The 23,348-nt window shown below is 42.2% G+C and overlaps 1 protein-coding gene across 4 annotated transcripts in view; it reads left to right on the top strand.

The window, feature by feature from the left end:
• Positions 1-19,115, top strand: part of DCP1B (decapping mRNA 1B) — a 53,903-nt gene extending 34,788 nt beyond the window's left edge. For 3 of the 4 annotated variants that reach the window (XM_072799615.1, XM_072799617.1, XM_072799618.1), the window contains 6 exons: positions 1,920-1,986; positions 4,156-4,291; positions 11,577-11,705; positions 13,202-14,059; positions 16,342-16,590; positions 18,894-19,115. In XM_072799615.1, coding sequence (XP_072655716.1) covers positions 1,920-1,986; positions 4,156-4,291; positions 11,577-11,705; positions 13,202-14,059; positions 16,342-16,590; positions 18,894-18,974 — 1,520 coding nt within the window. In that variant the 3' untranslated portion in view covers positions 18,975-19,115. Of the gene's footprint in view, positions 1-1,919; positions 1,987-4,155; positions 4,292-11,576; positions 11,706-13,201; positions 14,060-16,341; positions 16,591-18,871 lie in introns of all 4 variants that reach the window. The other variant, XM_072799616.1, reaches the window with a different exon arrangement.
• Positions 19,116-23,348: the final 4,233 nt, after the last annotated feature.

The following is a 23,348-nucleotide window of genomic DNA, read 5'->3' as shown; positions in this document are numbered from 1 at the left end:
TCTTAGTCATGCTGTCTTTCTCCCCTGTTACCACCTTTCTTTTTTGATGCTTTTGGAAAACCCAGTCTCCCAGGAAAGGAAGTTATCACTATAATCAAAAAGTAGGGTAGGCGGCTAGTTTTATAACTAAGATTAAAACCATCATAACACAAAAGTATTCAGATTTATTGTCTTTGAGTGTCCGTGATCCAATGTACTTTTCTTATAGGGACACAAGGCTAGGTGGGTTAGTGTGTAGCAATATGTGTAGGCAACCCAAGTAGGCATTAGTGTCTATGGTCTGCAAACAACCTTGAATGAAAAGTTTTAAGATACACATTTAATGATTTTGAGATGAAAGAACTTCTTTTTGATATTAAGGCTGTCTTAGCACATAGGCTTCAGAAATCAGATGTTCTTTTTTCAAAAGATTATCAATGTGTTAAAGAGGGATATTTGTATGTATTTCTAAGAGAATAAAATGGTCTTGTTCAAGAAAATGCTAGACGGTTCTTTACATTTTTTTCCCCTCTTCACATGTTGATTGGTAAGATAAAGATTCCTGGCACACTAATCATAAAAAGTTTAAAACCCGATGGCCACCTTTTGGCAAGTCAGTAATTCAAATTTGTAGGGTTCCTTTTAAAAATATCTCCTTAAAATAGTACTAAGAAGACATTTCTTGAAGCTTTTGTTATCTGAGTCATTACTGACAAGAAGCAGAAATCCCACACTGAGCCATTGGTCAGGTTGGGGGGGGGGGGCTGTCAAAGCATCACAGCTGTTTTTGTTTTGTTTTGTTTATTTATTTATTTATTTATTTATTTATGATAGTCACAGAGAGAAAGAGAGAGAGAGAGGCAGAGACACAGGCAGAGGGAGAGGCAGGCTCCATGCACCGGGAGCCCGATGTGGGATTCGATCCCGGGTCTCCAGGATCGCGCCCTGGGCCAAAGGCAGGTGCCAAACCGCTGTGCCACCCTGGGATCCCCACAGCTGTTTTAATGACCAAATAATATTCACATAATTAAATATTTTGAATGTTTAAATTTTTAAACGTTTTTCCTTTAAATAACATATTTTGTTGGTTTTCTTTGCCCTATCACAATATTTCTGCTGTTTTCAAGAAGCTTTTGAAAATATATCTGTAGCTAATGCATTATTTATATGATTAATACCACCAGATCCTCAATTGGATCTTTATAAGTATTTTGAACTATTTAGCCTTTGCTATAAAAATGATGTAGATAGGCACATACTAAGGTATACAGTTTATTTGAAAATTGTTAAGTGAATCCATAGCAGCTACATTATACCACATTTTTCTTTCATTACTAAGTGATTAAGTCATGGTCACATCTCATCTTTCAACAGTTGTAAATTTTCCATATGGGCATTTTGAAGTCAGAGACTTGTTGTTGAATTTTATCTATACTCTGTCCTAACTTGTGGCTAATAAAGCTAGTTTTTTTGGTGAACATATTCGTGGAAGGAAGAGGGCGGGGAGAGGTTTCTAGGCCTAATTTTGTGAATCAAGTTTCTGGATACTTCACAATAAAGATGAAGTATGTGTAAAAATGTGCAAATGAAGTCTGGACACAGTGACATTTCAAAGCCAGGAGTTTAGAAATTCTGATTTCTAATACAGATTGAAATCTGTATTCACTCCTTTAAGCATTTGCCAAATGCCTGTTACGTTCAGGTGCTATGTTGTTAGAGACAGTGCACTTAATTGGGGACCGTGTGTATCTGCATATGCGTAAGACCACTCAGAGTTCTCTGTGAGCTTAGACAATTCCAACACTAGGTTTTCAAGCTTAAACTTTAAGTGATTGGTTTCATTTATCCCTAAGTATGTATTTTCTTCAAGTTGGCAAGGAATTTCTTTCCATTTTGTAGTTTTGAAGGTGCTCATAATTTGTTTGATGTGCTTTTTGCAGTGTCCATTTATGGGATTTGGTTTTATGATAAGGAAGAATGCCAAAGAATTGCAGAGCTTATGAAAAAGTAGGTGCTGAAAGGCTAAGTATTTTTCTGGACATGATGCTTTTGTTTGTGTTTCTCAGTGTAACTCCACTATACTCTTAGCAGAATACATCTCTCACAGCAGTCCTTCCCACCATGGCTAGGAAAACATTTACCATTACTTAAATGAAAAATAAACATAAGTCACAACTTTTTACATTTTCAGTAGGTAAGATTTATCATGGAGAATGGTTCATCTCATTTTTGTTCTGCATGTGTGAAATATCTATAATATGAATTATTCCAGATGGCAGTTTTCTTCAATGTTTTCCTCATTTGTAAATCAGCAGGGTTCTTTTTCCTCTGAAAAGTTATCAGTATGGCTGTCAGTAAAAAGAACATTTGGAAATTTTAAAGGCTGCTACACCTTCTCTAAGATCTTTCATTTCCTTCCCGCCCTCAACGATTTCCTTTAACTGCAAATCCATGGTTGTGGAAGCTCAGTTTCCCCCATCTCAAATGCTCTGAGTACTTAGGATAGACTCTATTTTTAATCTGATTGGAAATATCTGTGTTAGTATCAGTTTAGTAATTAGTAAGCAGTCCCTTTTTTTATTGCTAGTCTCTTTTTAATCTCCTGATACCTTGTGGTTTGTCTCAACTGCGTTTGGGGAAACTAAATCAGGGTCTGCCTGTCCTACTGTTGGCTCCCCTGACTGTACTGAAAGGGAGGCCCAGGTAAGCGTGCTGTCTCCTTTGTGACTGGGCAATTCTTTGATCAGTCCTTGAGCCCTGAGGCTGCTCCCTAGGAGGCAGTTATCTCCCTGCTTTATGGGGATGGTTTAGAGCCTCAGAATGAATTAAGTTTCCTACATATGCCGCATCTCAGCCCGTGACTGGCATCTCAGCCGGTGACTGGCCTCCTAACGCACAGTATTGGCTGCTGCCCATGCACATTTGACAAAACATCTCCATCTGTAGAAGAACCATTTTCCAATTTTAAATCCTGGGGCAATGAAATGACTAAAAAGTGACCCCCCCCCCCCCAAAATGAAGTGTGGGGAACACTTTTTTATAAATAGATTTATGAAAATCTAGCTCGCGATAACTATTTGTAGGTAATCAGCTCATGTTGCAGATGGTGATTAAGTGTGTTCAAACTAGTATTTACCCCCATAACAACTAGTTCCTAACACATTCATGTTATTGTAAACCGTACAACGGATAATAATAGCAGGATTTCATATAGATGAAAAAATACTCTGTGGCTCAGCCAAGAGACCATGTTCAAATTGTTAGCATTCTGCAGTAATTACTTAACAGCTGGGGCAGAAAATTGATTGTTGACTAGCAATAAGCAGCTGATATGTGTGGATTCTGAGCCCTTCAGAATTAAATCTCCCCGTAAGTTCTCAGGTCTCTTTTACCATAAATGACATGGCAATTATAAAAATTTGAGCTGAAAGTCAAAGCACACAAAAGGAAAAGGTGTTTTTCTCAGTGTCACCTAGCACCATATAGGAGCAACCTGGTCTCCCTCCTGTATTGTTTTCAGGGAAACAGAAGACCTCTTCATTGCTCTAAGTTTTTTTTAATGCCCTGTCTTCTAGAATGGAATCTTCGCTGTTTTAAGTTATCAGAGGACTATAGGATTTGAGTTGCTGAAATCAATTTTGCTTTGACTTCAAGGCACGTTGAAACAAGGAAGGGAGGGGAATCTCGATTTGCCGTGCAGTTTGCTCAGTGTTTGAGAACTCTGAATTGGGTTTCCTCAGCAATTAATGAGTCCTTTTAAGAATGCTCTAAATGAGGAGTTGGCCGACTTTTTCTGGAAAAAAACAAAAAAAAACAAAAAAAAAACATAGTATTTCCAGCTCTGCGAGTCACAACTACTCAACTCTGCAGGCCTTGTGTGAGAGCTGGCCGTAAGTGTAAGTGACGCATAAACCAGTAATTGTGGCTGTTTGTAACTTTCTCTACAAAAACAGGTAGTGGGCCCGATTTGGCCTCTAGGACATAGTTTGCCTACTCCTCCTCTAGGTTCATACATGTACTCAGTATACTCAGGATCTCAACTCTTCTTTCACTTCCTAAGCAGTCTTACTTCCACTATGACTATAACAAGATAAAACAAGTGAGTGGGACTTAGATGGTTTTAAAAGCCACTTAAGTTCGTTTTTCTTGTGTGGATTTTCACCTCTATTTTTCTAGCCTAACTCAATATGAACAGTTGAAAGCCCATCAGGGAACTGGAGCAGGAAACTCCCCAATGATCCTCAATTCAGGAGAGGGCAAGGAAGTAGATATCTTACGAATGCTCACCAAGGCCAAAGATGAATACACCAAGGTGAGTTTTTGTCTTCCCTTGTGAAACATACTTAAATCCTATGGTGGTAATATGCTTGTTGAGAAAGGCTTATTCCTTCCACCAAATAAAATTGAATGAAAAATTAAATCTCTATTTGCTTTTAGCAGGCTAAAGAAGACCATTTGTTTTAAGTGGATGAAAAGGTAGCCTAAGAAATCAGCAGCCTTCCTATATGCAAATAGTATCCAGTCAGAAATTTTCCTAGAAGACGCCATTTACAGTAGCAACTATTAATATAACATTCTTTGGAATAAAATGAACAAGAAATGAGCAAAACCTCTATGAAGAAAACGTTTAAACACTCCTGATAGGCATAAAAATAGACTTGAACAAATGGAAAAGTATGTGTGTCCTGATTTTCCTTCCCTTCCCCAGTGTTCATCTGTTCTCTTAAATTTCACATATGAGTGGAAATCATAAGGTATTTGTCTTTCTCTGACTTAATTCACTTAGCATGATACACTCTAGTCATCCACTTTGTAAGTTTTCTTAAACTTACGAATTTACAGAAAATAAAAGGGAAGAGAGGAGACAGGCAGGCAGAAAACAAATGGCACCAAGGAAGCAATCAGAAAACTCCTGAATGAAGTGGGACATGCTAAAGGACAACTGGCCAAGTTTCTCCAGGATGCCTTTGGTTTGATGGTTGACTTACCCTTGATTGGTAGACTGTGAGCTCCTTGGGCACAGAGAACACCCTGTATTCATCTTCATAAGCCTAGTTGTCTTCTATGTTCCTGGCACATATGTGCTGAATAAATGGTTGTTGATTGACTCAATGTATATGAATACGAATTAATCATAGTTTCATTGTCCTTCGATCAGAGGGCTGGGACAGAGACACTTTAATCTCATATGCGGTCAGTAACAATGATTTCTGTATTTTCCATTTTGCTTAATTCTTCAGCAGCTGTTAAAAAACATTCTAATGACTTAGCAACTATCAATTAATTATATTTTACCTGATTGTACTATGTCAGATTAATCTGAAATTGCGACATTTTGGGGACACCTGGGTGGTTCAGTCAGTTAAGGATATGCCTTCAGCTCTAGTCATGATCCCAGGGTGCTAGGATCAAGATCAAGCCTCACATTGGCTTGATCGTTGAGGAACCTGCTTCTCCCTCTTCCTCTGCTGCTCGCCCTGCTTATGCTGTCTCACACTCTCTCTGTCAAATAAATAAAATCTTTTTTTAAAAATTAAAAATGTAGGGATGCCTGGGTGGCTCAGCAGTTGAGTGCCTGTCTTAGGCTCAGGGCGTGATCCTGGAGTCCCGGGATTGAGTTCCACGTCAGGCTACCTGCATGGAGCCTGCTTCTCCCTCTGCCTCTCTCTCTCTGTGTGTCTCTCATGAATAAATAAATAAAGTCTTTTTTTAAAAAAATAAATAAAATTTAAAAATTTTAAATTTAAAAAATAATGACATTTTTACCCTCCAGGAACTTAGGTTCTGTGAGGCAGCATAACAATGGCCAATAAATAATAAATGCAAATACTGAACAAATTATTTTCTTTCTTCTCCCTCCCTCCTCAGCGCACACACACACACATACACACACACACATATTTTATTATTTTTATTTTATGGTGTTTTGGCATCTTAAAAGTCTTCTGGTTGGGACCAGAATCCTCCTCCCTGGGCTAGCCAAGTTTCTGTTTTTGTTTTTTTTTTATAAGTAGGCTCCATCCCAGCATGGAGCCAAACACAAGGCCTGAAATGACAACCCTGAGATCAAGAGCTGAGTCACCCAGTTGACTGCCCCTGGGCTAGTAGGCTGCCTTTGACTTGCAAACTAACCACCCTGCGATGTCCCTCCTCTATCTGACCCCCGCACCCCAGGAGGCTAGTCCTCTGCCCTAGTCATCTCAGGTCCTGGGACTAGAGACCACCCTAGTGTTTAAAGCCTACTGAAAATTATCCAACTAGCCAATCCTAAAGTGCAGCAACCCCCATAGAGGCTCTTGCCTTGGCTTTCCCCTTGCTCCTGCTTGGTGTTTCCTGCCCACCCTGAGGCCTCCACAGGTGGCCCTGCAGGGTGAACTGTGCCTCCTGCTTCTAGGACCTCTGAGTATATTTTGGTTTCCTGAGCCTCTCTCCACAGTTTCCTCTTTTTTTTTTTTTTTTAAGATTTTATTTATTCATGAGAGACAGAGAGAGAGAGGCAGAGACACAGAGGGAGAAGCAGGCCCCATGCAGGGAGCCCGATGTGGGACCCGATCCTGAGACTCCAGGATCACGCCCTGGGCCAAAGGCAGGTGCTAAACCCCTGAGCCATCCAGGGATGCCCTCCACAGTCTCCTCTTGTCGCTGCACCTGACTGTCTCATAAAAGAACACGGGACACACACACACACACACACACACACACACACACACACACACACAGAAACCCTCCTCTGTGGTCTTGGAGACAATTTAGGCCATTACTTTCTATTGTACCTATGACTTGCAGTGTTTCCCCCTCACTTTGTCCTTCAGCAGGTACATATTCTTCAAGGCCCAGTTAAAATTCCACTTTTTACATGGAGTTTTCCTAGATCTCTTCATTCAGATTAATTACTCTTTCAACTGAAATCACCAGCCTGTTACTATTTAGAATTTATTTTGATCTTCCTCATTTATTACAGTTAAGTAACTTCTCCCACCATGAACTTGTTGAGGTCAAAACAATGTTCTGTTCATCATTACATACCCCCCAGATTGGTTGTGGTATAATGTTGACCTGAAGCAGAAATATTTAATCAGTATATAGAGTTGATTTTCTATAAACTCAAGTCCATGTTATATACATAATGTTAATTGCTCCAACCATGTGGTAAACAGAAGTGATCCCTTCTGCCATTAACAGCCAGATGATGAGCACCTGCATGATCCTTTTAGTTCTCTGCTCTAAATTCTTCTTTCCTCATTGCGTAGCATATGAATCTTCAGATTCTTCAAGGATTACATAATGTTGCCCCAGTCTATTCTCCTAACCTCACTACCTTCTCCCTGCACTGCCCCCTACCAATATTTAAAACTCCTGCCAAACAGAGTAACAACATTGCTTCCTGAAAGCACCTTCATGGCCTCCTTCCCATGCTGTCCCCAGTCTTCTACCTGTCAACTTTGTCCATCCTGTTATTTTGATCTGCACAACCAGATAAAAAATGCTTCCCTGTGACCTTCCATTGCATAATGCAAACTTGCTTTATATTTGCTTGTGTTTGTGTCCCCTCTTCAATACACAGACATTTCAGAAAATGTGAGAATCATGAGTAAAATGGCTCTGGGATACTTCAGGAAAGGGGGAACACAGAAAGAGGTAAAAGAGAAGACAAGATTTCCCTCAGAATTCTTATGTGAGGAAGTACCTGTCCCATCACTGGGAGTATTCAGGAAGAAACTGCATGATGGGGGATCCCTGGGTGGCGCAGCGGTTTGGCGCCTGCCTTTGGCCCAGGGGGCGATCCTGGAGACCCGGGATCGAATCCCACATCAGGCTCCCGGTGCATGGAGCCTGCTTCTTCTCCCTCTGCCTATGTCTCTGCCTCTCTCTCTCTCTCTGTGACTATCATAAATAAAAATTAAAAAAAAAAAAAGAAACTGCATGATGATATACTAGGATACAAGGGGAAAAAAGGTCTCACTTCTCTGGGTAGGGATTAAATTCAGTGACTTCTGAGATCTTCCCAACTTCAGAATGCTTCAATTTATGAAAATCCCAAAAAGTAAGAGGAGGAAAACTTTTGATCTAGGGGTATATGATGTTGGTAAAGTAAGCCTAGTGACATCAGATGCAACTGTTTCCATGAATTTAATAAAATAATTTGAGAACCTTATTTTGGCCAATATTTTGTGCTTTTCCCCCCAAAGAAATAGCTTTTTGTGAACCTGCTATAAAGTAGCGTGATGTTAATTTGAACTTCACCTCCTTTTACCTCCTTCCTATTAGACTTCTAGTTGAGACCTAAATGAACAATAAAACCACCAACTCTCAGTAAGAAAAAGAACCAGGGCCAGAAAGGATCTTTTGCCATATAGTTCTGAGTATGTAGAAGTAGACTGTTTTGTATTTTGTGGTTTAAGGCAAGGATTAATAGCTCTCTTTTAATATATCGTGACTTATTTATGAAATTAGAGAAATTGCTAAGTGTCTTCTGATGTTCAATGAGAAAATTCAAAAAAGTAAAAAAGGGAAATAAAAAATATCCATAATCCTATAACCCAAGGATGTCTACTTTTAATGCTTTCAGTGTATTTTCTTCCAGACTTTTCTCTTGGCCTGAGTACATTGTGTGTGTGTGTGTGTGTGTGTGTGTGTGTGTGTGTGAGTAGAGAGAGAGAGAGAGACATAGAAAATGAGATCATGTGACATAGTTTTTAGGGCTTTAAAGAAGTGCCTCAGGATCTCTATGGAGAATCCATTATACACTTTCCAAGTCTTTTTTTTTTTTTTCCAAATGCCTTAAAGTTATTTAGGTCAGGAGATGCATAGAAAAAATAAAAAAAAGGAGATGCATAGAAAATTAAACAGCTGGAAAATGAGCTACAAACTATTGAGGTAGATGATGTTTAATTCTGAGCAATTTGTAGCAATTTTTACATGAAAGCAAGGCTTCAGTGATAGTGACACAGAATACAGCTTCTAGCAAATTTTACTTAGAAAGGCTACCTAGGGCTTATGCATAGCAAGAGACAGAGCAGCCTCTTGGCCCAGATATTCAGTGTATAGTGAAGGTAGGAGAAAAATCTGTTTCTCCTTGTTTGAAATTCAAGGTCCCTGAACATAGAGAATGAAAAAGTAGGGGTGCCTGGGTAGCTCAGTCGATTGGGCATCCAACTCTTGATATCGGTTCCGGTCATGATCTCAGGGTTAGGATATCAGGGTTGTGAGACGGAGCCCTGCTTTGGGCTCCACACTCAGCATGGAGTCTACTTGTCCCTCTCCCTCTGTTCCTCCCCCCACTTGCACTCTCTCTCTCATAAATGAATAAATAAAATCTTTTTTTAAAAAAGGGGGGAAAAGTACAGAGGCATTCAGTGAAAGTAATCTGAACATCCACTTTCTTTTACATAGCAAGCAGAAGTTAAAGGCTTTCATGCTAAAATTTTGTAAGTGACTCTATCTTAGGCTGTATTCTTTTGTTGGTTATTGTCTTTGGAAAACCAGGCCAGTTGGTCCATGCAGCCATACCATTAACCACCAGCATGCACCTAAGAATTAGAAATAGCATTCTATGACTCATAAAGGGATTTCACACCCCAATTAATGTAGTGTCAAATATCCAAATTACTGATAGAATTCTTGGAAGAAAATTATAAGTCCTTTGTACAATTAACTGTACAAACCCAAGTGAACATGGTGGTGATTGACCCCATACTCCTACATCCTTGAATTAGAAAATACAACCCAGTGACTGTAAAACATTGGAAGCCTTAGGTTCCTGAGGTTCGAGATTATGTTTATAGCTCATTCCATTTCAGGGACAGTGTGAAATATTTTCTTACGTGAGGCCTTGACAGTTGAAACTAGCAATGCTATAGAGATTATAGAATAGAAGATAGTGGTTTTATATTCAGTTTTATTTGGTGTTTTTACAAGGTAGATAGTGCCATCACTGCTGTTCTTTGTGTTGTGAATCCTACTGTGTTAGCAGTTGTATGGTTGGTGAGATTAATGTGTGATAATGATTCAGTGTATGAAAAGATGAGTCTTGTCTCTTGTCTTTCTCTGTGAAGTTTTAATTTGTAGGGAGTGGCTCAGAACACTCAGATTTGAATTACTCTGTTTATGTTAAAAGTCAATTATTAAATAAAGATGATGTTAGTAATTTTTAAATCAGTGCTTTGAGTCAGTTTTACTTTTGGGTTTGTAGACCAAAAAGGATCAGTTGCTTTGATGATACAACTCTCCAATTTTAAGTCAACTGCTAATGGATGAATAAAACCATAATGTAATCCAGACATGGCATTTAAAGAATTTGTTTTTATCGCTGTTTATCAAGTATTAGACTTGGTATTTTTAAACTATTGCTGCTTAAGCATATCTTTAGCCTTTCAAATATCCAAGTATCTCAGAGCCTCTAGGTCTTGCAGGCTGCTGCTGTTGGTAATATTTTAGGGCACTGCAATTGTGCAATACTAAGAAAAATTAAATTGGAATTTGATTTATACTCAAATATAGCTCATATCAGAGGAGATTAAGTAATTTTCCTTTTGCATGAAAATCTACCAAAAAATAGCTACCAATTAGATGAAATAAAGACTGAGAAGTTACATTCTTTTATAAAGATTAAAGCATGAAACCATATAATGATTGTCCTTCTCCGATTGACTTACTAAAAAAAAAAAAAAAAAGGACGTTTGCCATGCAATACCACTTTCAATCAAGCATCTGTGAAATGTAGATCGAGGAAGGGAATTCTCAGCCTTGAACGATTCTGGGCCCTGCTCCCTTGGCTTTCACACTGACCTGGGTCCAAATGGCTGGGAAAACCCTCAGCAGGAGGGCCCTATTTCCCTCCCTCTGAACACTCGTTGCCTGTCTGCTTCCCTTAAAAAGAAAGAAACAGGGACGCCTGGTGGCTCAGTGTTGGGCGTCTGCCTTCCTGGGGTCCTGGGGCCCTGACTCCCGCATCAGGCTCCCTGCTGGAAGCCTGCTTCTCCCTTTGCCTCTGTCACTGCCTGTCTCCATGTGTCTCTCATGAATAAATAAAACCTTTGAAAAATGCACAAAGGAATAATTAATTAAAATGAATGAATGAATATATACATAAGCAAGCAAACAAACAAATAAAATCGATCAAGGGGTGCCTGGCTGCTGGCTGGCTCTGTTGGGAGTGTGGGACTCTTGATCTCAAGGTTGCTAGGTCGAACCCTACCTTGAGTGTAGAGATTGTATAAACATAAAATCTTTAAAAAAATTTTTTTTCAATCAGTCACTAAAAGCAACCTGTCAAACCCGGGGAATATAAAAAATAGTGGAAGGGATTATAGGGAAAAGAGAGAAAATGAGTGGAAAAAATCAGAGTGTGACAAACCATGAGAGACTCCTAACTCTGGGAAACGAACAAGGGAGTGAGTGGAAGGGGAGGTAGGCAGGGGGACGGGGTGACTGGGTGATGGGCACTGAAGGGGGCACTTGACGGGATGAGTACTGGGTGTTATACTATATGTTAGCAAATCGAACTCCAGTAAAAATATATACATATAAAAAAATTTTTAAATAAAATGATTAAAGCTTCTTTAACACCAACAATGAGGTTCTTTTTTCGATTTCAGTGTAAAACCTGTTCTGAGCCAAAACAGATAACCAGTTCATCTGCCATCTATGACAACCCCAATCTCATCAAACCAATTCCAGTGAAGCCCAGCGAAAACCAGCAACAGCGGGTACCTCGGCCCAACCAGGTATGAAATCCTCTGCTTTCCATCTGTAATGCCTCTATAGGACTGTTAAAGAACTTCTACCCAGAGTATAGTCACAGGGGAGCCTGGTACTGTTCAAGGATGCTTCAGGATAAATCCAAGAAGGAGAGATTTCAAATTTGAGATTGTTTTCATTTTAATAATATATTCTTTCTAGAAGAGTGTTGAACTTTTTAATTTTGGCATTTACCATATTCTGCATTCGTCTCTTGGGGATTTGAACTCCTTAGAGGATAATGTATTTTTTAAAAACAGTAAACTCATAACGTTGTCAGAACTGACAGGAATATTACCTGCCAGGCAGGCATTCCTCTGAGGTCAGTGGTTGGTTTCCCAAGGCCACTGAGAAAAGGACAGCCAAGGCAACAACATTCAGTTAAACATCTCAGAGCACTTCCTCTGCCCCAGGTACAGTGCTAGGCACTGTGTGTGTAGAATGGCATTCCTTTTCTTATGAGTGCTATGAAATTCCCCTGGAGATCTGCTGATTTGTCACTGTATTCACATCTAAATATATAAAACTGATAGCATTTGGGGGATAAGTGTAGGTATTTTCCAGAATAGGGCAGCACAAAATCACTACTCTGCAAGTCCCATTATTGATTGTAAATGTAACGAAGCTATTTCCACTACCTCTGGTTATACCTCATTAAAGGTTCAGGTTTTTTTAAGGAATTCATTTAAATCAATTTTGAATGAGCATAAAGCCAAAAGAGCTAAAGACTGGCTAATGAAAGTCTTGTATTGAATTTTTGAAAAAATAAATCTTTTCTAATTATCTTTTAGCTTGCTTTTATTGTTTGGTATCTGTGGAAATTTTTTATTTTAATGAAGAAATTGGAATATGTTGACATTAGAATAAAGCTCATGTTTTCTTAGTCCAACAACACAGAAAACAGAAGGAGCAGGAGGGGATACAGGGCAGGAACGAGGTAGCTTTATGACTGACGAGGCCAGGGCAGATTGTATGTATGCATATGATGATTTTTTTAAAGCAACTGGTGTATAGTTGAAAGGATCAAGTTAGGTTAAATGACTTATCCTAAGTTTCTCTAATTCTACCAAAAGCTACTGACCTCCTTGTGTTCCTGAGTGTTCTCAGCATCTTCTTATACTCTCAGGGTTAGGTGGACTTCCTGTTGAAGAGATTATTTCCCTTTTAGTAACTATAACTTTGTACCATAGTGGCTCCCAGTCTGTGAACCCCAGGCCCATTGAGAGCTGTTCTGTCAATCAGCAGATGCTAAAACATAACCACTGTCTTGGGTGTGGGAGCGTCTAAGAATGTTGTGAAATTTTTTTACCTGAAAAGGAGGTCTTAAGTTTGTAAAATTGATTAGAATTAAGAGTTTTTTCATCCTCTCTAATTGATCCAATGAAAATAGAAGAAATCATCAGTTAGGCTAGCTATGTTTCATAGCCTGCCATACAACCAAATTAATGTAGACTCATTTTTCAGACGTTTTTGTTTTTTCCAGACTTTAGACTCCGAATGCCAACACTTGTCCTTGACGGCTCTCTTTGGAAAACAGGACAAATCTCCATGTCAGGAAGCTGTGGGCTCCCCACAGACAATCCACCAGCAGCAGCAGCAGCCACTTCCGATGAGGCAGGGGGTTGTACGCTCCCTCTCCTATGAGGAACCCAGAAGACACTCACCCCCCAGTGAGAAGCAGCTCTGTCCAGCCATTCAGAAACTCATGGTCAGGAGTGCAGACCTCCACCCACTGTCAGAGCTGCCTGAAAACCGGCCCTGCAGAAATGGCAGTACCCATTCTGCTGGGGAGGTTTTCCTGGGACCTGTCCAGCCAGGGTCTCCCCATAGCGTTGGGACTTCTCAACATGTCCAAAGTACTTCCAGAACTCAGAGCCTGTTGGAGAAGCTTCAGAGTGCCCCCAGGCCAGCGAATAAGTATGACCCTAGCACACCAGCACCTGCCAGCTCAGCTGCCCCAAGCCTCAGCACCACTGTCCCCACTGCTGCACCTGGCGCTCCAGTAAAGGGGCTGGCGGCTCAGGCACAAGTGGGGTATTTCAATGGCTCCCTTACACCTCAGACACTCGGACATCAGACTTATGGAAAAGAGCAGCCCACACATCCAAGACCAACGCTCCCCCTGTCCGGTAATCAGACTAGCAGTTCTGGAGTGATCTCCCCTCAAGAGTTACTGAAAAAGCTTCAGATTGTACAGCAGGAGCAGCAGCTGCACGCGTCTAACCGACCAGCCTTGGCCGCAAAGTTTCCTGTGGTAACTCAGAGCTCTAGAACAGGGAAAGCCCTGGAGTCCTGGATGGACAAGACACCCAGCACAGAGAAGCAGACTCCTCTTTTTCAGGTAAATACCTGTGGGGTTGGGGGGGATGGTATTGCTACAATATTTAGTAAGTACTTGGTGAAACTTAGAATCCACTTCAGTGCTCTAGGGACATTTCTGTGTAGAACAGGGTGCCAGAAACCATATCTGTGCATCTTATTATCACCATAACTTTCTGCCTGGAGAGAGAATCCTTTCTTTGTTTAGCCATCTGGGGGCTTCCCTCCTTTTGAGATACTTTATTTGTAGAGTTAAGTCTTCACAGTGTTATAAGGTCTGAGAGAAGCTCATGGACACAGAAAACAACACAGACATGCGAAAGAACCCCGAATCTTTGACCATAAATGTTCACTGTCCACTTTGAAATCATTTGAGATACCAGACACCTGGTCTCTTCTTATTTTAAAATCATGACTGTTTATTTATTTATTCAGTAAATATTTTGGAGCACTTACTACATGCCAGGCATTGTGCTTCCTGTGGGTACACACCTGCGGGCCTGTCACGAGCAATGAGGCTTGCATACCTACCACCTTGACAGGGCCCGTAGTCCTGGAGGTACTTGAAGTCAACAGAAAAAAACGTATTAGCTCCTCAGAGGTACAAGCTGTTTTTATTTCTATCACCAGTGTAACTTAATGAAGATGGAGAGAGGGGTAAGTATGCCATCGAACTCCCCACGCCCGCCCCACCACACATGTGGAGGGCCAGTCGGGGAAATACTGTGACAGTTAGAAACACTCTGTCCTTCAAGGCAGGTGACCCTCTGTATCAGTAACTTGGAACAGCAATAAAACCACAGCTACTTCCTTGCCTGTGAGTAACATCTGAAGATCTGACTGATTTTTTCCCCCATTTGGATTGGTACAAATTCATTGAAAAGGCATTGGGTTTAAAAATTAGGACATTCTCTTTGCTTATTACAGATGTCATCATTGGTCCTTTTGTCATGTTTTGGCAAGTAGCTTACAACAGTTCCTCAACAATCCTTCACTTTTTTGAAAACAAAGATGATGAGCATGTAGCATAAGTCTTTGTATATGTGAGAGCCTGAGTGAAAGTGTTCTTATTCATTATTTATTACAGTCTCAAAGAAAGGTTGTTACCCACCCTCATGCTCACTTCAGTGTGTATCGTCCCCTCTCTCTTATACCTCCTTTTTTCTCTTGGTGGGATGGGACACGAGGGAAACTAGGACACTAGATGGGACACTGCAAAAGCTGGAGTTAGTAGTTTGACATCAGCTGCTGCAGACACAGTCCCATTTCTCTTCAGCACCCACAGGTGTGGAGAGCCGATCACAACAGTGCGTGTCTGTCAGGCACACAGTGCTGGGACCCCCGCTGTGGTGGCATCCATTCTAGCTCTGCTCAAAATGGCAGCTAGGGGTAGTTAAAGGAAACAAGCACCCTGCCTTCCTCTAAGCTTCCTTCTGCCCACAAAGATACTGAGGGAGTGATTATAAAATCACAGCAGCTTCTAGACTCCTGGCCTCTATGACCCCCTTCTCGTGAATTATTTTGGGGCATTCGAAGGCCGATAAGTAACATTCTTCTTTCTCTCCTGCATTAGAAACAAATGAGAGCTAGCCATGGGAGTCAGACCGGGATCAGAATGTCACTTGCATAACTGGGAAAGCTATTGGAAAACTTAATTATAGGTCTTTAGCCACGTGAGGTAGACGTACTCGGAGTGACAGCAAGTCAGTGGCAGTGCCCAAGCACGACCCGTCCTCCTTGCCCCTGAAACTTGAGCTGGAGAAGCCAGTCATGTGTACTGTCTCCAAGCAGGCCGATCCTTTCAGGAAGGGACTGAGGAGGGGTGCACCCAATAAGCATGCCTCCCTCCCAGGCAAAGAGAGGCTGGGAACGGTCCTCCACGTGGAGAAATCAGGAGCAGAGATGTTGTGGGTGCCCCCAGCCAGTGCGACAACTCACGTTGGTGGCTGGAGCTTGAGGTCAGAGTAGTGGACAACTGGGGAAGAGGCCAGCAGTCCTACATGCACACTGCCGAGCGATAGTAGTAAACCAGAAAGAGTCACTCAGGGTGAGCTTCATATGCCATGGGAGCCATAGTCACGATGGCGAGACCACTTGAGCTGCTTGGGAAGATTGACAAAAGAGAATCCATGGAAAGCTGAGCAGGAATCGGGCTCCCACAGGCTTTCCCACCCAGTGCAATGGGAACAATTCATACTGAAACCCATTTACATCCACTCTTGCAAGTGAGGGGCCTCTCTGTCCCTTTGCCTTTCTTTTCAATGAGCCACTATTTAACTGCTGCCCTCTATTTGCCATGAGCAGGCCACTTCGCCCCCGCATGTTCCTGCTACACTGGCTCCTTCTCTGCTTATGTCCCCCATGGTGTTCACACAACCCACCTGTGCCCCGCTGAAAGAGAGGGATGCTGGCCTCTTGCCCCTGGGAAGCCAAGAACCAGCTGCCACTTCCAGCAGCCTCCTCCTGCCTCTGCCAACCCAGGAGCCCCCCGTGATCACCAGCAGCCCACTTACCAGGCTACAACTTCAGGAAGCACTGCTATACCTCATCCAGGTAGGAGAGCCGCATTGCCTCTTCTTTCCTTTCCTCACACTGCCACTCTGAGAGAGTCAGTGAGCTGATGCCTACTTAGTCCTCCCCAAGAATGAAGAGACCATGTAACAATTGCACCTAACCCCAGCGGCTGCTGTGCTGTTAACTAGATGAGATTGGGTATCTCACGACATCGAAGATTTTCTAATACAGAGGATTAACTGAGTCCTCCAAGCTGTTACCTACCAGTAAAGAAAGAGGCGCATGCTGTGTAGTTAAGCAGCCCCTGGAAGGATCGTGGGTGCTGCACAGCGTCCAGACAGCTCACCACTGGGCAGTAGAGGTGAGAGCCATCTGGGACAAGTGGTGGCATTTAGGGGAAGCTCATGTGCACTGCTGAAGAAGGGAACTGTAGGGAGGTAAGTCGTGGCTGTACGACTAAGGGCATATTTTACAGATAACTCTGAAACCTGCTAATTAGGACAAGACTTTGTCATCCATGAGTGTCTCACTTAGCTCTGTGAGGAGATACAATGTGGCAGCTGACACTGGTTGAGAGCTTTGTGCCACACACTGTCTTAAAATGTGTTACATACATTAATGCATTTACTCATTATACAACAACCCTATTATTTTTTCTGTTGGAGAGACAAGGAAACAGGCTACCTCAGGCCTGAGGTGAGAGCTAGTAAGTACACAGTGGAGCTAGGATTCAGCCCCGGTCTGGCACAATGCTCCTGCCCACCACACTGGGCTGGACTACCACAGTAACAGGAATGGAAGGGGCAGGTCCCGTGGCACCACTTGGACATCCACTTAGCAAAGCACACCCGAAAAATAGATGTGAGGCCTTGGAAAGTGGGACACTTTTATCCAGACAGACTTCAGACACCTCAGTTAACATAGCTACGTGTCTTTTTTGTATCACCTTTAAGAAAATTTTTGTGGCACTTGGCTCAAGCTTTAGCAGACTTTCAGAGAACTGGCTAGCACTTTGCAGTTGTCTTATTCTAGTTGAAAAGACAGTGGTCTCTTATTATTAAAAACATGTTTTAAAGGCCACGTATTGTAGCAAGAAGGGAAGGAGCGGGGGCTAGAACCCAGCATCTGAGAGTGAAAGCAGATGAGCAGTCCACTAAAACTAAACCACAAAGGAGTGGGCCATACTAATTCATGAACAAATACCAGGGTAAAAACATTTCTCGCCTTTTCAACCCATTCAAGATAAGTTTGTGACGACTTAGGACATCTATAAGCTTTTTTTATGAGCAATAAAGAAAAAAAACTTAAATTTAAAGTGAAAGTTTCTCATTGTTTTTCTGGTTCATTCCATTTAAAAAAACATGATTCCAAAGATCTCTGTATAAGAGCCAAGACTCAAATTCTAGAGCAGGCCCTGTCTGTTGCTAGGTAGAAATTTACATTTATGTTCCCTCCACTCTGCACACTTTACTGTTCCCATGTTGAAGACACCACCTTCCTGATGAATGCTTGAAAGTCACTCATGCACTCTGTGTTTAGCCCTCACCTGTTGGTAGGACACAGTCTCACACAGAGACTTTGTGGCTACTTTGTAGGAAAAACAGGGGTAGCATCGCTGTCTTTCATTGCATGAGAATAATGCTAGCTTTGTGCGTGGGGTGCCAAGAGGGAATGAAGGAGGAATGTGAAATGTGGGTGAATTGCTAAAGCTTTAAAGGATTTGAGTGGGAGGAGAAGTCTCTAGAATTAAAAACCAAGAGCACCACTGTTTAGACCCATGATTCTCCCTCAGCCCCCAGCCAGGCAGAGGAGCCCAGAGAGACTACCAGTCAGTCTCACTGCTGCCCACTTGCCCAGACAAAAACTTCCTATAACTACTGGGAGAATTAGGCTCGTTTTGGTGATATAAATGAAGCATATTGCAGGTAAATCTTAACTAATGCTGAAAGCAAAGCGTACACATTGTGGGAGATTTTGGAGGACACCTGAGAAGCCCTGGCAGCCTCCTAAGCAAACTTGGAGAACCCCTAATCTGGATCATTGCCTCGCAGGGCAGCCTTCTGTTAGGACCCGAGTCTTTTCATTCCATACTGCCATGTGGCTGGGCTGCCCATGGGGACTGTATGTACCGAGCACCTGTCGTGGTGACTGTTGGAGGCCAGCGGCTGACTTGGCCAGGCCTTGACCTTCATGTGTGCAGTGAAGGACTGCCCGCCATTGGAGCAGACAGGTAGCGATGCACATCTTAGTGTCAGCACACCAGCTCAGCTCCAACACAGAGGAAGTCTTGGTTCCCGCCAGCCAAATCACATTCCCTCAGGTCTCTTGGTTTTGTTTTCCAGAACGATGACAACTTCTTAAACATCATCTATGAAGCTTATCTCTTCAGCATGACACAAGCAGCCATGAAAAAGACCATGTGAAAGCCAAACATTTTAAGACTGATTTTCAAAGTCCTGTGGCTCAAGGTTCTTTCGTGTCCATGGTGTTACCCTAAATGTTTCTGCCCTTTAAAAAAAAAAAAAAAGTATATATAACATGAAGTAAAATGTTTCAGAATTTTCTTTAGTCGAGATTTTTTTTGTGATCACATCAATCAGTACACTTGGTACCAAGAATCCAGTGGATAGAAAAAGTTTTTTGCTCATATAACACAGCAAATTCCAAGCTTCAGTTATTTTTTTCCTTACATGTAGGGGGCCACTTCTGCAGGAATTAGCCTCTCAGTAGGAAGGGCTGTTCTGGAAACTTGGCTTCTTTTTTATTAATAGTTCTGGTGGTTTCCCCGTTTGCCAGCTCCCTTGCCACAGTGCACGCCGGCCACCAGGTGGCAGTGTCACCCCACAGACTCACCTCCAAGCCCTGCCCCAGCCCTTGGAACTGAAGGTTTTCTTCTACCAGACAAAGTAAACCTTTCATTTGTAAAAATTCGGTTGGCACGTGTCCCCCCCCCCCCCCCCCCCCCCCCCCCCCGGCCTTTGAAGGGAAATTATCTTAAAGGTATTTATAGCTAGTTTCTAGAGGATAGTTGTTCTAGGAGACCACAAGTGGCCCAGATTTCCAGTAACACTTCACTTATCCTGCTCATGTTATTTCTTTTGGATGAATATGCCTGCCCGTGTTTCCAAATGAACATTTTGTCATTTTTACCAAAACATACTGAGGGGAAGGTCACAGAAGATTTTTAAAGGCTTTTCTTAGCCTCTAAAGAGAGGTAGTAGGTTGTTTAGGGGTATGATGGATAAGGACTCTTCAAGCTACATAGCAGATTGATTTTTATGTTCACAGAGATGAGGAGCTTAATCTTGGAGGGAGTCAGAAGAGCCCTTGCCAAGTTGTTAAGGCCCAAAAGTGTCCATATGGGAATTACTCCCTGCTGAGTATTAGTAATAAATAAAGCGTTGCATTTCTGTAGCTCTTTTTATTCTTAGATCATAAAAGAATCTCTCGATTACTGCATGGAAGACAGGTTTTATTCTAATTTTATAGGTCATACAGAAGGCATGGGAAAAGTAGATTTCCTCACAGCTCTGACTTGGGCTTTAAGCTTTGGCCCAGCAGGCAGGCACACCGCCAGTGGTATTCCTCAGGATACCACCTCCCACACCTCCTGCAGGAGTGTATCTTTTCTTCTAAGGAGACAGGGTGGGCATAAAGGAATGGACTCTTACTAACCTCTCACGATGTGCCTTCACACTAGGAAGGGGTCTGTTGTTACCTTCTTATGTTTAGGAAGGGACGATTAATTTCTATTTTTTTTTACATCTCTTACATCATCTAACACAGCTGTAAACCCATGTGACGCTCTAACAAAATACTTGAAATTAATCATTGCACATGCAACCTCTCCATATTCTTATAGAGAGAGACACACATGGATCTATTATCCCAAAATCAGTGATTGTGCTCACTTCTGTAACACACATACTAAAATTAGAACAAAATATACAATACACTTAGACTGCTTGCCAACCTTTTCTTTAAAAAAAATTTCTTTGATCATAATTATATTTTGAGAGTTGCTTCTCTAGGGAGAAACAAATTCCATTTTAAATGTTTCTAATCTACCTAGAGGTAGAAAATGGCTAATTTCTGAATTTTTTTTTTAACCTTAGCATTGAACAAATAGAATAGAGATCTCCATTGCAGCACCTCATGTGAAAAGATGCACCATGCTATGTGACAGAAGAGTGTGAGCCCGGCATGGCCAGGCCCTCACTGCAGGCTTCATTTGGGCCTTTTTAGGTCAACACCGCAGTGATCTGTTTTGAAAAGTAATAAATTCTCCATCCTTTACTGGAATGAATCGCTTTAAAAGTGACAGGCCCAATTCATTTAGACCAAAGACTAAGTCACCCTTTCAAAGGACACTTGGTGACAGAGTGCTTATTTCTTCTACGTGGCAAGCAGAGGAGAGCTTCTTTGTACAAAGAGCTTTCTCTAGAGTGTCCAAGAAATAGGCAAGAAGAGTTATCTAAGGCACTCTAAGTTAGATTTCATCTATAAATTAACTTTCCTTTTTCCCACTCTACACCCCAAATTCTGAGACCATCACGAATGCCACTCCTGGGTGCCACTGGCTCCCGGACAGCAGTTTTAAGCTAACTGAGATAATTGTCCTAAAGGCAGCGTCATCCAATGCAGTGGATTTCAACCTTGTAGAAGTTACGGAAGTCAGTTCTGCCTGCTGTGGGGGACAGAACACATAGCCCTTGTCAGACAGACTTGCCTTCAGTTCCTGCACATGTGAGCTTCCCTGAGATGCAATGTTTTTGTGTGTAAAATGAAAGTAATACCCATGTCACAGGGCCCTTAGATGGGAGCAGTTTATGGAAAGCAGTTCTCTGTGCCATGCACTCTAGAAGTACGGGTTCCTTCCTGCCCCCTCTGTTATTTGCCGTGTCCCAGTACCTGGATCAGGATGAGGCCTGCAGCTGCTGGAATGAAGCTCACCTGCCATCATTTGTCAACTGCTGTAACCTCAGTATTAAGTCTTACATCGACGCTTATGTATCTGTGGTCACCTAACTCTCTTCTCCCCTTCATCTTTATCTCTATCAATAAAATGAAAGCAGTAACGCTTTGCCCCTTCCTTCTGAAGGAAATGTCATGAGGTCTCTAAGACAAAGATGTCAGTGTGATCCAAGATGATATTGTTTCTGCCCCTGTGTTTATGAGTAGAGCACCGTTTTAATTGGGTAAAGCACTGTTTTAATTGTAAAGCCAGAGAAGACAGTGCTGTTAATAGAATTGAACTTCTATTGTAGTCCTTGAACTTCTGAAAAGACACACATTGCTCAGTCTCCCCATTTAGAAGGCCAGGCATGGAGGTAATTGCAGAGCAAGAGAAACATCTGTCAGTATCTTTAAGAATTTCCTAGTCTCTGTACCCCATCCAGCTGATACCCACAACTGGCTCCTTCCAACCTTTTCAAAAGGTGGACCCAAAGCAAGAAATTCTCAGGCCAAAGGCTCTCCCATGAAGGCACACACGGTTTGCATCTGGTAAGTTCATCCTTCCCTGAAACACTGTTAGCTCAGACACATTTCTCATGTCCTGACAGACAGGACTCTACTTGTTTCCTTTTGAATGAGAAGTGTGCAAATCAGGGAAGATCCCTGTCCTCCTTAAAGACACCCTAACTATTGGATAACATTAGTCCTCTTCAATTCTCTCGGTTGTTGAAGAGAAAACCAACAGTTGACACATGTTAGGGCCTACGCCCCTGGGGTGTAATACCAAAAAGGGGAGGTGTCACATCAACGACCTCTAAATGCCAGGCTTCACTTGGGTTCAACCATATGTCAGTACAAATGCAGGGAGGGAGAGGAACTCAGAATTGAGCTGTGAAGACAGTTCTTTGTTCTACTGGGCAGGGCTGGGCTGTGGTGTGGAGGTGGAGGGTGCTGCATAAGGAATGATGTCTCCAGACTCTAGACAAACTGGCAGCTCATTCCTCCTAGCTCCTGCTCTATCCAGCTCCTGCTTTATCCAGCTCCTGCTCTATTCAGACATGTGCCTCCTTCTCCCTTTTCAAAGCAATCAGCTTGCTTCCTAGGCTTTGGAACATTGAGCCATCTTTAAGGCTAAATTTATCATTTGCAGCCAGCAGGTTGTAGCAACACTTCAACATGTACAGTTGCTTGCCTGCACAGATTGGTGGGTCTCCCCAGCATTTTGCTGAATACTTGATTTCAGGTTTCAAATGCTTGGCATCCCCCTCCCTCTTATAATTAGGATAGTGAGAGAGGCAGTTACAAATACTTGGTATATTTAACTCAACCTTGAGTAGCTAGATAGATATTCACCAAATTGAGTTATGAGTAATGCCTCCCAACAACTTAGAGCCTTGAGACAAGTACACAAATAAAAACTGCATGTGCAGACTGTGGCCTTAAAACATCAAGGGGTGGGGGTGGTGGAAAGCAGAGCGCTGTTGGTAATGTTCTCCAAGGGCTGAGCAGTGCAGACAGGCACTGTGGCTCTGAGCCAGCTAGCACAGCCCAAACCATGCAGCCGGGTGAGGACGCATCAACTAAGGGTACATCAGGAAGGAAGTGAAGAGTGTTCTAAATAGGCAAGAGAAAGGGTGGCAAGCCAAAATCTGAGGACTTCCCTACAAGTCAAGGACCAAGGTGGAAGGCACTAACTACCTGGGTGAGAGTTAAGGTAGAACATCCTGCCAACGTTGGCAGGAGCTGAAACAGACGCTCAAGATGGCTGGGAGGTGTTGCCAGCTTAACGATGCTAAGCAACAATCAGGCCACTGATCTAGAAGACTGCGTATTGTCAGTGG

Source organism: Canis lupus, chromosome 25 (assembly GCF_048164855.1).
Source record: "Canis lupus baileyi chromosome 25, mCanLup2.hap1, whole genome shotgun sequence".
In the NCBI taxonomy this organism is placed as follows: Eukaryota; Metazoa; Chordata; class Mammalia; order Carnivora; family Canidae; genus Canis; species Canis lupus.
This window is presented reverse-complemented; position numbering and strand designations above follow the sequence as displayed.